The sequence below is a fragment of the Peromyscus maniculatus genome, chromosome 19 (genome assembly GCF_049852395.1).
Source record: "Peromyscus maniculatus bairdii isolate BWxNUB_F1_BW_parent chromosome 19, HU_Pman_BW_mat_3.1, whole genome shotgun sequence".
In the NCBI taxonomy this organism is placed as follows: domain Eukaryota; kingdom Metazoa; phylum Chordata; class Mammalia; order Rodentia; family Cricetidae; genus Peromyscus; species Peromyscus maniculatus.
The window spans coordinates 3882954-3896545 of NC_134870.1; the positions used below are offsets into that span (position 1 = coordinate 3882954).

At 42.4% G+C, this 13592-nt stretch overlaps 1 protein-coding gene across 7 annotated transcripts in view; it reads right to left on the bottom strand.

The window, feature by feature from the left end:
* Positions 1 to 13592, bottom strand: part of Osbpl1a (oxysterol binding protein like 1A) — a 183997-nt gene that overhangs the window by 133980 nt on the left and 36425 nt on the right. For 3 of the 7 annotated variants that reach the window (XM_076554750.1, XM_076554747.1, XM_076554749.1), the window contains 7 exons: positions 11908 to 11993; positions 10371 to 10515; positions 7322 to 7383; positions 7173 to 7217; positions 5635 to 5708; positions 5464 to 5527; positions 1253 to 1351 (listed from right to left, as the gene is read on the bottom strand). In XM_076554750.1, coding sequence (XP_076410865.1) covers positions 1253 to 1351; positions 5464 to 5527; positions 5635 to 5708; positions 7173 to 7217; positions 7322 to 7383; positions 10371 to 10515; positions 11908 to 11993 — 575 coding nt within the window. Of the gene's footprint in view, positions 1 to 1252; positions 1352 to 5463; positions 5528 to 5634; positions 5709 to 7172; positions 7221 to 7321; positions 7384 to 10370; positions 10516 to 11891; positions 11994 to 13592 lie in introns of those variants that run through there. The other 4 variants (XM_076554746.1, XM_076554751.1, XM_076554748.1 and 1 more) reach the window with 2 other exon arrangements.

The following is a 13592-nucleotide window of genomic DNA, read 5'->3' on the forward strand; positions in this document are numbered from 1 at the left end:
AGAGAGAGAGAGAGAGAGAGAGAGAATCTGTAAAGTTGGGCAGGAAGGGAAGTGAGGAGGATGTGGGAGGAATTGGGGGAGAGTGGAGTAGACTTAACCTATACTGCAATTAGCCTCGCAACAATTGGATTCCATCCCATATTCTTTGTCACACAAACTGCACATTCTTGGGCAATTTTCCATGCTGTAGTTTTCTTATAAATTAAGGTATATACTTTCAAACAATCATTTAGTCTTTTTTCCCCAAAGTCAGTATGAGCCAAAATGAAAAATTATAAACAGAAAATATCTACTTATTTTAGTTGTTAACAACTAAAACTCCCATACCAAACTTTAAAAGCTTCACATGAACACTCGCAGAAAAAAGTGTCGTCGGGGCTGGGGAGCCAACACAATACTGGACCAGCATGAGGACCTGAATTCAATGTCTAAAGCCAGACAGGCACAGGACAGGGGCACCCTGGGGATCCTGGCTTATCTCGCCTACTGGGCAAGCACCAGGTTTCCGGGTCAGTAGGAAATCCTCTTGCCAAAAGACGGTGTCCAGCTCCTGGGGAACAACACCCCAGTTGTCCTCTGCCCCCACATGCACACACATATATGACTGTGTAGACACAAACAATGTGAGAACAAAACAAGAAATGGATCAAAAACTCTATTTTAAACCCAGTGGGGACTGGTGATGTGCACACTACCCAAGCCGGATGGCCTGCGTTTGATTCCTGGAACCCAGCTGGATGTGGCAGCTCACATTTGTAATCCCAGCACTCCAACAGTGAGATGGGGAGAGGGACAGGAGAACCACCCAGAAGCCCACAGGTCAGCTAGCCTAGAGTACACAGAGCGGTAGAGGAACAAATAACCCGCTTCATCAAGGCGGAAGATAAGAACCGACTACCAAAAGTTGTCCTGTGACCTCCACACACAGCTGTACTCATGCACAAACACACATGCAACACACACATACGCACACACACAAATAAACAAGTAAACCTTATTTACTTTAAAAGTTATACGTTATATTTATGTACTTATTGATAAATCTATGTGTACCCCAGCACATGGGTCCTGGAGATGAAACTGACAACATCAGGTTTGGTGGCCAGTGTCTCCACCCACTGAGTCATCTCACTGGCCTCCACACACTCACAATAAATAAACACATTTTTAATTAACCAACAAGATTAGTTGTTAATACTGAGGACATATTCTCAGTTCTGGGAAAGATAAATGAGTCAATGCACAAGATTACCTCTCTTGACTGCTGAAGGCTGTTCTTAGGAACCCTGAAGCCATGAACCGTGTTGTCAAAGCACCTGACAGAGAAGAGGCAGCTATCTGTGGGCTTCACCTGGACACAAAGAAATCAGAAAACAATGTTCACTCACTGGAAAACAAGTCCCCAAAATTATCCATCACAAAATGTAACATGTTATCACAGTGTAACAATACTCAGTTGAACAATCTGGAAGGCTGATAAAGGTCAGGAGACCCAGGGCACTGCAGCTTATCCATGCCAATCTGGCCATCACCTTGGTCACTCCAGGAAAGCACTCATAGTTTTCACTGGGTGTGCAGCATTAGCTTTACTTTCTAGAAAGTATAAATTAGGATGTACTTGAGGTATACAATCCTCTGCATAACAAAGCTCCAACTTATTTATACCATTTTGATTTCTTTCTTTCTTGAAAATGTTTGAGCTGAGTATACAGAAATAATTGGTAGATAAGGTTGATAAAGAGGTGGTAAAGGGGGTTAAAAAAAACTAGAAAAAATTATTTTTTAATAAAAAATTAGAAATGGGGGGGGTATTTAAAAGTATAAAGGATGGACTTCTGTCCCAAGGCCCTCCTACAGGAGAGCCAGCATAAAACAACCAGGAAGCAATTGTGTAGACCTCCACTGTTCACAGCCCTGCCCAGCACAAAACCAGCCTCAGGAGGAACTGGAACAGCAACATCCATCCACAGGCAGGAGGAAGGACTGACTCTCTTGGAGAAGACACAATCAGAAGCTCTGGAAGTCGTCATTCCCATCCCAAAGTGTTTCCTCTGCAGCCCACACAGGGGTGAGAGCTTCATCGGCACAGCCGAGACAGTCAGCTGTCTTTGAGAATTAAGAAGACAACGCTGGACAGGCAAAAACACTCAAGAGAGGAGGACGATCTGATCCCAAGAGATAGTCTGGAGATCCCCGACTGTTCACATCACTAACTGACCTGTGATCCACACACGCACAGCATAGATTCCAAACAACTCCCCAGACCAGGCCATTGTGAATGAGACCAGAGCTTCTGCTCTGGGGTTTACACTCCAGGGCAAGCCAAGAAAGTGACTTAATAAAGACAGGGAATCTACTCTCCGGAACATTAACATTCCTTGTACTAAGGATATCCTTGGAAGGGACCTGATTCGAGGAAGCAAGTAAGCAAAACACATTCAAAATGATTAGTTAAATGTCAAAGTTGGCCAGGTAGGTGGTGGCACAGGCCTTTAATCCCAACACTAGGGAGGCAGAGGCAGGCGGATCTCTGTGAGTTCGAGGCCAGCCTGGGCTACAGAGTGAGTTCCAGGGCTACACAGAGAAACCCTGTCTCAAAAAACAAACAGACAAAAAACAAAGAAGGAAAGGAAGGAAAAGTGAAGAACAGCCAAAAAGGAAACAGGAACTAAAACACACTCCACCCACCAGAGGCAAACGTCTCCAAAGAAATGGACGATGTCAGGAAGACCAGGTACTCACATTAATACCAGACAAAACCAACTTCAAAACAAAATGTCAAACAGGAAAACATCATCAACAGTCTGCAACCAGAAACAGCCACAGAGAGAAAGCTCCACACACTTCAGCCACTGATAATAACTAGCAATAAACTGGAGGAAACAAATGAATATCACATGACACCATTTATAACATTTTACTTAACAATAGCAAAAAAAAAAAATTTATCTTTTTAAAGATTTATTTTTTGTGATTTTTTTTTTTTCTGGAGCTGAGGACCGAACCCAGGGCCTTGCGCTTGCTAGGCAAGCGCTCTACCACTGAGCTAAATCCCCAACCCCTAAGAATATCCAGAATACATAAAGAACACCTAGGATAGCAAACCAAAAAGAATCAACTGAACTGAACACTGGGCAAAGGACTGAAGTAGACATTCCTCCAAAACTTGTTCACAGACGATGAAAAAGCACCTAAAACGACGCCAAACACTGCTAAACTGGGAAAGGCGAACCCCAGCCCCAACGAGGCACCACAGTGCACCCACCACAACGGCCACTATCCAAAACGAGAGCAGGCAGCCTCGGCAGCCTCGGCGAGTCGTGAGACCCTCCAGCATTGCTGGTAGGAAAGTAAAGGGCCAAGCTATTCTGGTAGAGGGGCTTCTCCAGATGCTAAACCCACAAGCACCATGTAGACCAGCAGGTCTATTTTTAAGTATATATTCTCAAACAATTTCTACCCCATGCTCATTACATCACTGCTAACAGTACTGAAGAAATTTAAAGAACTAAACGTCTACTGACAGATGAATAACAAATAAAGAAAATGCGGTGTATGTGTACAGAGGAATATGATTCTTTGAAAAGGAAATCTGATTATGTGCTACCACATGGATGAATCTTGAGGTGTTATGCTAAGTGAAATGGGCTAATCACCAAGAGACAAATGTGTGTGATTCTCCTCTATGAAGCACATAAAACAGTTAAGCTCATAGAAACAGCAAGCAGGGTGGTGCTTAACAGTATCTGCAGGGACATAAATGAGAAATACGAAGTAAGCAGTCTAGTCATGAAAGACAGAAGTTCTTGAGGGCTGTTTCCCAGAAAATGGAACACAGTTAAACCTACAGAACCACAAACTGACTACAGTTCAAACAGTAAATTACATGGTATGTTTTTCCTACAATTACAATTGTTTGTTTGTTTTATTTTGTTCTCTGAGACAGGGTTTCTCTGTGCAACAGCTCTGGCTGTCCTGGATCTTACTTTGTAGACCAGGCTGACCTCAAACTCACAGAGATCCTCCTACCTCTGCCTCCTGAGTGCTGGGATTAAAGGCATGTGCCACCACTACCCAGCACAATTACAATTTTTCATTCAAAAATCAAAGGAAATTCTGCCAACATGTCACACATGGATGAATCTGGAGGACAAACACATGATTCCACTTATACGTGCTACCTGGAGTGGTCAAGTTCACTGAGACAGTAAGTAGAACAGTGGGTACCAAGAGCTGAGGGTGTGGGGTCTGTATGCATGCATTTGGGAACATGAAAAGACTTCTGTGGCTAGGTGCTATTCAAAATAGGAGAGGGATGCAGTATACTTAATGCCACTGAACCATGCAATTTAAGATAGTTAAGTTCTATACTATAGATATTTCATTGATATTAAGGGCAGGAATACCTATATAAGAGATCTCAATCAACCTAGGCGTTCTCCCTAGGAAACTAGAAATTGAACATAGCTTGATTTATTTAAGTGTGACTATTCAGTGAGTCTCTTTAGCTTGTGCTGATATGGTTCACAGATGAAGCCGGAAGCAGACCACTGCAGAAGAAATTAAAGTTCTAGAACAGGCAGAGGCAAACACAAGAGGACCTAATCAATTCCACAGACGCTGAAGACAGAAGTGTTAAGGGAGAGGGGGAGACACTGGCAGGTTTGTTTTGTGAAAAATGAAGTAATGAAAAGGCCCAATAGAGTGAACCCTGAGTATGGAGTAGGAGAGTCACAGGCGGGAAGAGAAGGGGACAGCAGGAAGGCACCAGCAGGAAACAAAGGCCCGGTGACTAGCCTCCTAGCACTCCACAGGCCCACCGATCAGATGAACGGACCCGACTGGCCACAAGGGTGCTCTGAATTGATGGGGCAATTCACCCAGCCTGTAACCTTCCAAAGGGAGTCCTGCTGATCCCAAGAAGACTGACACGAGAGAGTCAAGAAATGTGCACTTGAGAGCAGATAGGTGCCATGTTACTGGGACAACCCTACTGGACTTCAGTAAGGCTGGGCTCCAGGTCAGCCCAATCAGTAAATAGAGATATCTCAGTCTCCTGGACAGTAAAAATAAAATTGTTAGGGAGTACAAAGAACTTAAGAGTCCTCACTTTGACACAGGCTTTAAATTTTATTGCAGCCCCAGAGAAACTTCCATCTTCCAGATTTACCCATGAAAAAGACACACATGTACCTCCAATGTTGACCACTCTGTCTAGATGCTTTGGATCACCTGTTTCCAGTGCCACAGTGGAAATAAACAGGATGAGTGAGTGTGTGAGTGTATGTGTGTGTGTGTGTGTGTGTGTGTGTGTGTGTGCAAACAGATACTTGAACTTTGCTTACTCTTAAGTGTAAAAACACATGTACATCCATCCCATGGAATCACCAGAGTCTGCAATGATTGGACAATCTACTGTGGCATGGACTTCACAGTCTGTACAAAACACACGTCTCATCTTACCGTGCACACCGCTTGAGTCAGGTGTTTGCATCCCTGGCGGTGAGTATTCCGGACTGCATCAGGCCTTCAAAACAAAAATTAAATTAAGACCAAGCAAAAGAGCTAAGTGAGAATTTTTAGTATTTTAAAGTTTATATTCTGAAATGTATTAAATATAAGAATTATACTTACTGTTTCCTATACCAGGAAAGGACTCCATGTTCTAACACTACCCAGAATAACTTCCAGCCAAAAAATCTTGAACTCTACAGGAAAATGACAAAGATTTCCCATGTTGATGCATCTGGATTCAAATGCGTAAGTGACAAAAAAAATTAAGCTCAAATAGACGTATGTGAGTCTTTCACCCAGACAAGACAGAACAATAAACAGTAATGAAACTGAGCTGAGATACTAAATGCAATGATGAGAACACACCCCTCACCACAGGTGACACACAAATGCCACCTGGGAAAGGTCATAATTCACGGCTCTGACAGTTCTGGTCAGGGCTATGTCTGGGCTTTGAATACAATTTCCTCAAAGTTGTGAATGAATGTCTGCAGAAGAGACTTAACCTACATTCATTTTGTATAATACAGCTACATTCAACAATTTCATACACAGGGACTGCTTACAGACTCAAACGTAGTGTAAGGCTACCATGGCTGAACAACTAAGTTCTAAGACACACAGAAATGTTTACAACCAGGAGATGGCCTTCCTAGGAGAATTCAGAACTAATTTTCTGTGAAGTCCTCCATAATTTGATATTTATAACAAAAACAATATTGTAATTATGACTTAGTGAGAACGAAAATTTTCCTCTACTCCTTCCTCCCTAGTAAACTTACTCACTTTAAAGTACAGACCATCAGCCTAAAGAAAGTGTTGATGCAATAAAAGGAAGCCTCTTGAAATGCAAGAGTATAAAAGTGGCTTACCATACAAGGTCTTGGTCATCTACAGAGATCCTCCTCAACATGATGGGAATAGCCCAGCTAACCCATCATGACTTGAAAATACTATAATGCAAGTGTCTAGCTCAGAGTGCAGAGCTTTCTGAGCCTGCACATGCCTGGCAATGCACACCACTTTGGGGCCTTAAAACCGTACAGCACATCGTGATGGAGACACATACTGTGCAGACTTGGTTGCTGCTCTCATGGCCACATGGCTCACTGGGAACTGCAGCTTATCACCTCTGCCCAGTAACACAGTACACTACCAGGCCAAGGAAAGATCAAAATTACCAATCAGAGCATGCTTGCCACCAAATGCACGGCCTTTTAATGGCACTAAAAAGTCAGAAACTCATAAATCAGACTGTGGTAGTCTGAATGTAATTGGACCCTATCATCCCACAATCTCACAGGGAGTGGCACTGTTAGGAGGTGTGGCTTTGTTGGAGGAAGTGCGTCACCGTGGGGGAGGCTTTGAAGCTTCCTACACTTAGGATACCACACAGTGTGACTCAGTTGATGTCTGTCTGCATGCCCTCACGCTCCCCACCATGACCATAACTGACTGAACCTCTGACACTGTACTCCAGCCACCACAACCAAAGGTTTTCTTTCTAAGAGTTGCCACGGTCATGGGGTCTCTTCACAGCAATAGTACACCCTAACTAAGACACAGACCATGGTCAGCCAGGGACATGCTGTATGTCTGAAATCACTGAAAAAGCATTAAGAATCCTCCAGCTTCCTACTTAGAGCATCCCATCCTACCTTCCAGAGAGGACCTTCATATCGTTTCAGTGCTTTGTAGAGGACCTGCTGGAAACACGTTTCATTAAAGATGCATCTACAGAATGTATGCATTCGTTCAATGTCTTTCCCTAAAACTTACTGATTGAATTTAGTTCACCAATACACACCTTATTACCAACAAGAATATGCTTCATTTCAGCACCATGGGCAAGGTCAAGAGGTTTCTGATCTGTGTAAAATACAAGGGGAAAAAAGCCACTATGTCAACTACACACACAAAAAAATTCATTATAATTGCACCATACAATATTCCTTTGTACTTCCAAAAACTCCTCCCCACTAACAAAAATAAAATAAAAATAAAAGCACCTACCAGAAGTCACCCTCTCATTTTTTTAAGGCCTCCTTTTAAGTCAGAAAACTTGATTCTCCTCAGAATACTATGTACTGCTTCTGTGACCACCCAGGTTTTCTGGCGTTAAATGACTGTATTCGTTTTCTGACTGAATAACAAATTACAACAAGCTTACCAGTTTAAAGCAATACAAACTTGCTATCTCATAGTCAATTTGTTTAAGCTTTATATTAACTTGTTGCCATCTGGTTAACTGTTTAATTCTTCTAAAAATACCAAACACCTAATATATATTGGCCATATTTGTTTCTATTTCTTCTCATGAAATTCTGTTATGTGCCAATCACTATTTTAAGGCACTGGTGATTTAGCAATGAACAACACAGAAGATAGCAATAAATTCAGAATAAAAAAGACATAACAGGTAATATGCCATGGTATGCTAATATAATTATGACAGATTTGACAGACTCCAGGTAGAAGGTGAGACAGTGTTCCGGGATAAGCTCTCTGAGGCAAGGCTGGTTAGCCTGAGAAGGATCTTGTGAAGACACAGGGAACAGCTGACTCGAAGGCCCCGAGGGAGGACCAAGGCGGAGGACAAGAGACATGGGAACAGACATGGGAAGAGCTCACACACAGCCAGATGTCTGCAAGGCGCGGAGAGTAAGCTGTGGTTTCCAGACATATGGAAGCCTCTGCAGGGTCTCAAGACCAGGAGTGACAGACAGGGCTTGACTGACACTTACATTCTGTCACAGTGTTACTTCATGACTGTGAGAAATTACAACATTAACTGGCTGATCCTATCATTGTGCTCCAGGTTTTTAATAGCTCTACCAATATAGAAATTCACATGCCATACAATTCTATACACCATACAATTCTAATTTAAAGGGCATAAATAAATCATCTTTAATGTGTTGAGAATTGTACACCTATGACATGGTTGTTTAAGGAGCTTTTTATCTCTTATTAATATATCAAAATGTTTATCAAGGGCACGAGCGGGATGGAATGGCTCTCTGGAATGCCTTCAAGATAATCCAGGGGGTGGGAAGGGACGAAAGGAGAGTGGCCATTGCTTTTGACCTAGACAAAAGACAATGGGCTTGACTTCGTCCCAAGGCCGATTTAAGGACTGATGTGTCCAGCAGTGCCTGTTGGCATCCTCTTCTTCAGTGAGGAGGAAAACCCTTTCGAAACGTTCCCTGAGAAATCAGTCATCAGGTCAGTTTTCTACACAGCACCTAGAAAGATAACGGTCTACCAATTTTGTTATTTTCATCCTATTTTCAGGGCATTTTTGAGAAACTACGCTTCCAGCAGAGGGAGAGATGATAATATGATTTCTTTCATAGAATTCTGCCCCAATGCCAAAAATAAATTCTGAGCTGCTGCCAAGTAGATGAAATCTCAGAGCCTCATCTCTGGACTCAATGTCTACAGGGTCAGGCACACAGAAGAATTCAATAACGCACATTCAGAACTAATTGAGCAGGCTCCCCACCTACAGGAACTTATAACCAGTGATTTCAAAAACACTGTGTGTTATCAAAACAAAATAAAATATCTTTGTTCTCTGATGGGAAAATTCAAGAAAAATGTCATCTCTCTTCAAATTATTTTGCACAGAAGGAAATTTCAGTTTAGTCCCACCAGTACTGTTACCAGGAACCTAGAGACCTTCCAATGTTCTGTCAACTGTGCATGCACAGCAGCATCAAGGTCAGAACTGAATGCCCAGAAGCAAAGCACAAATGCATAAAAAGCATTCAAAAGAAGGCTATCCCCCTAGCAGCTTCAAATCCACAGACTGCTAAAAAGGATGTATAAACCCCAAGGTCAATTATTTGAGGCAACTTTTTGGATATTCACAGATATTTCCAAAATAGTGAAAACCCTGAACCCCCCAACACTAGCTTAGGCAGCTTGTTTTACAAGTTGAAGTAGAGCAAGGTGACTTGGCTTCCTCCTTTAGTCCAGGCAACGGCCACGGGTCCCGACCACAGTCTATTTAGTGTCATGTCTTAGTGTGTTTTGCTTGTGACTTTCTCATATAAAATGGCCCCAAAAATCATGCTGAAATGCTGGGCTGTGTTCCTAAGTGCAAGATTATGATGTGCCTTGAAGAGAGAACTTGAGTTAGAGATGATGCACACAGGCTGAGGTGCTGTTGGCCATGCCCTAGGTGTTAATGGATCAGCAACACATATTACATTACATAAGGCCATCTTAAACAGTAGCACTCATAAAACAAGGCTGTATATTGATCACTGATGAAAATGCCATGACAAGCCAGGCGGTGGTAGCGCATGCCTTTAATCCCAGCACTCGGGAGGCAGAGGCAGGCGGATCTCTGTGAGTTCGAGGCCAGCCTGGTCTACAAAGCGAGTTCCAGGAAAGGCGCAAAGCTACACAGAGAAACCCTGTCTCAAAAAACCAAAAAAAAAAAAAAAAAAAAAAAAGAAAAAAGAAAATGCTATGACAAGTGGTTCATGATAATCTAATCCTGGGTTCTCCAAAAAGAGTGGTTCAAACTTCTCTAATTCAGTGTTGGTGGCAACCATATGGAATGTATCTGCTACAAACAAAAACCATCAATTCTACCTATCATTTCCCTGATGGGAGGATAATCCTGGTCAACAATGGGCTCATATGGAGTAGAGAGTGCATTACTAGCTAAGTCTTAAAGGAAAAAAAATAAATGTCACTTTTACATTTGTGAATGTCCTTATTTAAAAATGAGACCATCCAATCTAACAAAGGCTGGATCCCAAACAGAAGAATTTTAAATAGCACTGATTCATTTTATAGAGTCAATCAAAATGACCGAGGATGGGTCTCCTCAGCATGCTCACCATTTTTGTTCTTCAGGTTGGGGTCAGCTCCACTCCTCAGGAGTTTTAAGGCACACTGTTTATGGGCCCGGTAAGCTGCACAGTGCAGGGGGGTGTTTCCTAACTGATCCACACAGTTCACGTCAGGAGGACTGGGCCTGCTGAGCTAACAAAGGAGCACAATGTCATTATATGCCAGAGAAAGAAGGCTCAGGCAGAGCCCTCAGGACGGCAGAGCTCACAGGCAGGCAGACTGTATCCCTTTGGCTCACACCTCAGCTGGCTATGCATGTCCTCAGGAGCCATGATTTCTGAGGCCTGTGTCCTAACACCACACATGACAGCAGGGCACCTACCCCTCACATTAAAATTTCATAGTGAGCCGGGCGGCGGTAGTGCACACCTTTAATCCCAGCACTCGGGAGGCAGAGCCAGGAGGATCACTGTGAGTTTGAGGCCAGCCTGGTCTACAGAGTGAATTCCAGGACAGGCACCAAAACTACACAGAGAAACCCTGTCTCAGAAAAAAAAAAAAAAAAAAAAAAAGAGATTTCACAGTGGTGGCACATGCCTTTAATCCCAGTACATGGAGGTAGAGGTAGGCAGATTTCTGAGTTTGAGGCCAGCCTGGTTTACAGAGTGAGTTTCAGAATAGCCAGGACTACACTGTCTGGAAAGAAATAAAAAAAGATCTCACTAACATGCTTGCTGTCAACAGCCCTGCATTTCATACTTGTAACAGCAAAACTATAAATCCTGCACCTGCCCACAGTCCCCAGGCGGAGTCAAACCCGAGATGTTAGAAGCATAAATGTCAAGGTTCTTTCTGCTGAATCTGTCGTCCCACCTCGCTGCTTCAGCAAGCTCTAGATAGTCTCCATTTCACAAAATGTTTAAAATGTTGCAGGTACTATACTTAGAACCCAAAGAAGTGTTTTCAAGGGAGCTGAAATAACTTTAAAGCAAATGGCAATGCTTCAGTCTTGAATTCAGAACAAATTTAGAGTTTCATATTTAATGAGACCATGCAGCAAATGGAGAGGGGAAAAGTAGGTCTCCTAGGAAGACGGGGAAAGCAGGCAGAACTGGCAGCTTGCTCTGAGCTTGATCCAAAACTGTCCCTTTTAGGTATACAACTCTTCTAGAAGGACAATGTTCTTTCGGAATTTATTGTTCATCAGAATGAGAAAAACTTGTTCCTTGACAGAACCTGTAATTTTTTTTTCAATTTTAAATGGGCTTAATCTGAAAAAAAAAATTTAATTTTCTTTACCTTAACTATTTGCTATGAGAAACTGGGTTCTTAATCATCAGATTTTTGATTGGAGAAAAGAAAATAAATCAGAATTCAGAGATCCATCAGCATGTAAAGCTCCTAAATTATTCCCTGGCTGAGTTGCTAGGCGAGTGAGTGTGTGTGTGTGTGTGTGTGTGTGTGTGTGTGTGTGTGTGTGTGTGACACTTCTATTCTAGTGTGAAGATAAGAGATTTCCTCCCACAGCCACTAAATTATGAACTTAAAATTTAAGGAGAAAGCACTACCATATGAAAATGTTACCAGAGCTGACACTTCAGCTGTCCTGCCTTCTCTTGCTGCTCCTAAAAGCAATTCTTCAAGCTTTCTTTGTTGAGTCCTTTCCACAGCTGCAAGAGAAAAAAAAAATGTCTTACTCTAGAGCTAGTACAATCTTATTGGGAAACTCATTACATTATAAAGGGGGGCTGGAGAGACGGCTCAGCAGTTAAGAGCACTGGCTGCTCTTGCAGAGGACCTGAGTTGGGTTCCTGTTGTGGGACATTTGTATACTGTGTGAAGGTGTATTGCTGTGATTGGTGCAATAAAAAGCTGAATGACCAATAGCTAGGCAGGACATATAGGTGGGACTTCCAGGGAGAGAAAAGAAGAGAAGATAACTGAGGTGCATAAAGGTTGCCAGTGAGACTCTGAAGAAGCAGGACATGCAGGAGGAGAGGTCAACATCCACAAGGCATGGAGCGGGATGTAGATTAATGGAAATGGGTTAATTTACATTACAAGAGCTAGTTAGGAACAAGCCTAAGCTATAGGCCAAGCTTTCATAATTAGTAAGAAGTCTCCGTCTCATTTGGGAGTGAGCTGGAGGCCCAAAGGAAAGTCTGACTACAGGTTCCCAGGACTCACATTAGGCAGCTCACAACCACCTCTAACTCCATCTCCAGGGGCTCTGACACCCTCTGCTGGCTCCTGCAGGTACCCACCACACACACGGCATAAATTTACAAAGATACACACTCAAATCCATAAATAAAAATACGTAACAAAGATGAATAAAGAGTAAGTTGATCACAGTGTAGAAAAATACATATGTTTTAAATTGAAATTCAAATGCAGTTAGATTTGGAAGTTCTTCTGTTTTTCATTTCCAGTAAGCTCCATTTTCTTCATTTTGGGGTGAAATCACAATTTCAATTCAAAGGACATCATGGATTTACTTATTTATAACACTTAGCATAAAACAACTTTTGATGGTGAACTTTTGATGATCAAAATACTACTGTTATCTGTCTGGGAAAGAAAATAAATGGGGTTTGTAACTTCTAGAAATGTTATACAGGGGAAAGTAGTAATAAGAAATAGCAATTGGTAGTAAGATACATACATCAAATACCTGTTTATTTTATAAGACTAAATTACTTACATACTCCTATTAAAAAAAACCCGTAAGCTGTATTTGTATTTAACAAATACTATAATACCAAGTGTCAAGCACTCCTCTGTAACCACTAAGGCAGGGGTTATCTTATGAATTACAAAGCAGAAGCTAGGTGGTAGAGTCATAGGCCTTCAGTCCCAGCATTTGGGAGGCAGGGACAGGCAGATCTCTGAGTTCCAGGCCAGCCAAGGCTACACAGAGAAACCTTGTCTCTAAAAACAGTAAGTAAATAAGCAGATAGATAGATACATAGATACATAGATAGATACATAGACAGACAGACAGACAGATACATACATACATAAATACATAGACAGACAGACAGACAGAGAACAAAGCAGGTATGGAGAGGTAAGGAAGGCCACAGAGTGGAGGGCTGGGATTGTCAAGGCCGCTGCGGTCTCTACGGTTAGTTCTGGCATCCTATGTGCAGAAGAGCAGCTGGCAATGTGATGAAAGAGTGGACTGTATCAACAAGCTCTCTTTTGCCTGGACTTGTTCTGTTGGGAAGGAGAAGGAGGTGGTGACCGCTGCTGCTGCTTCAGGCTGA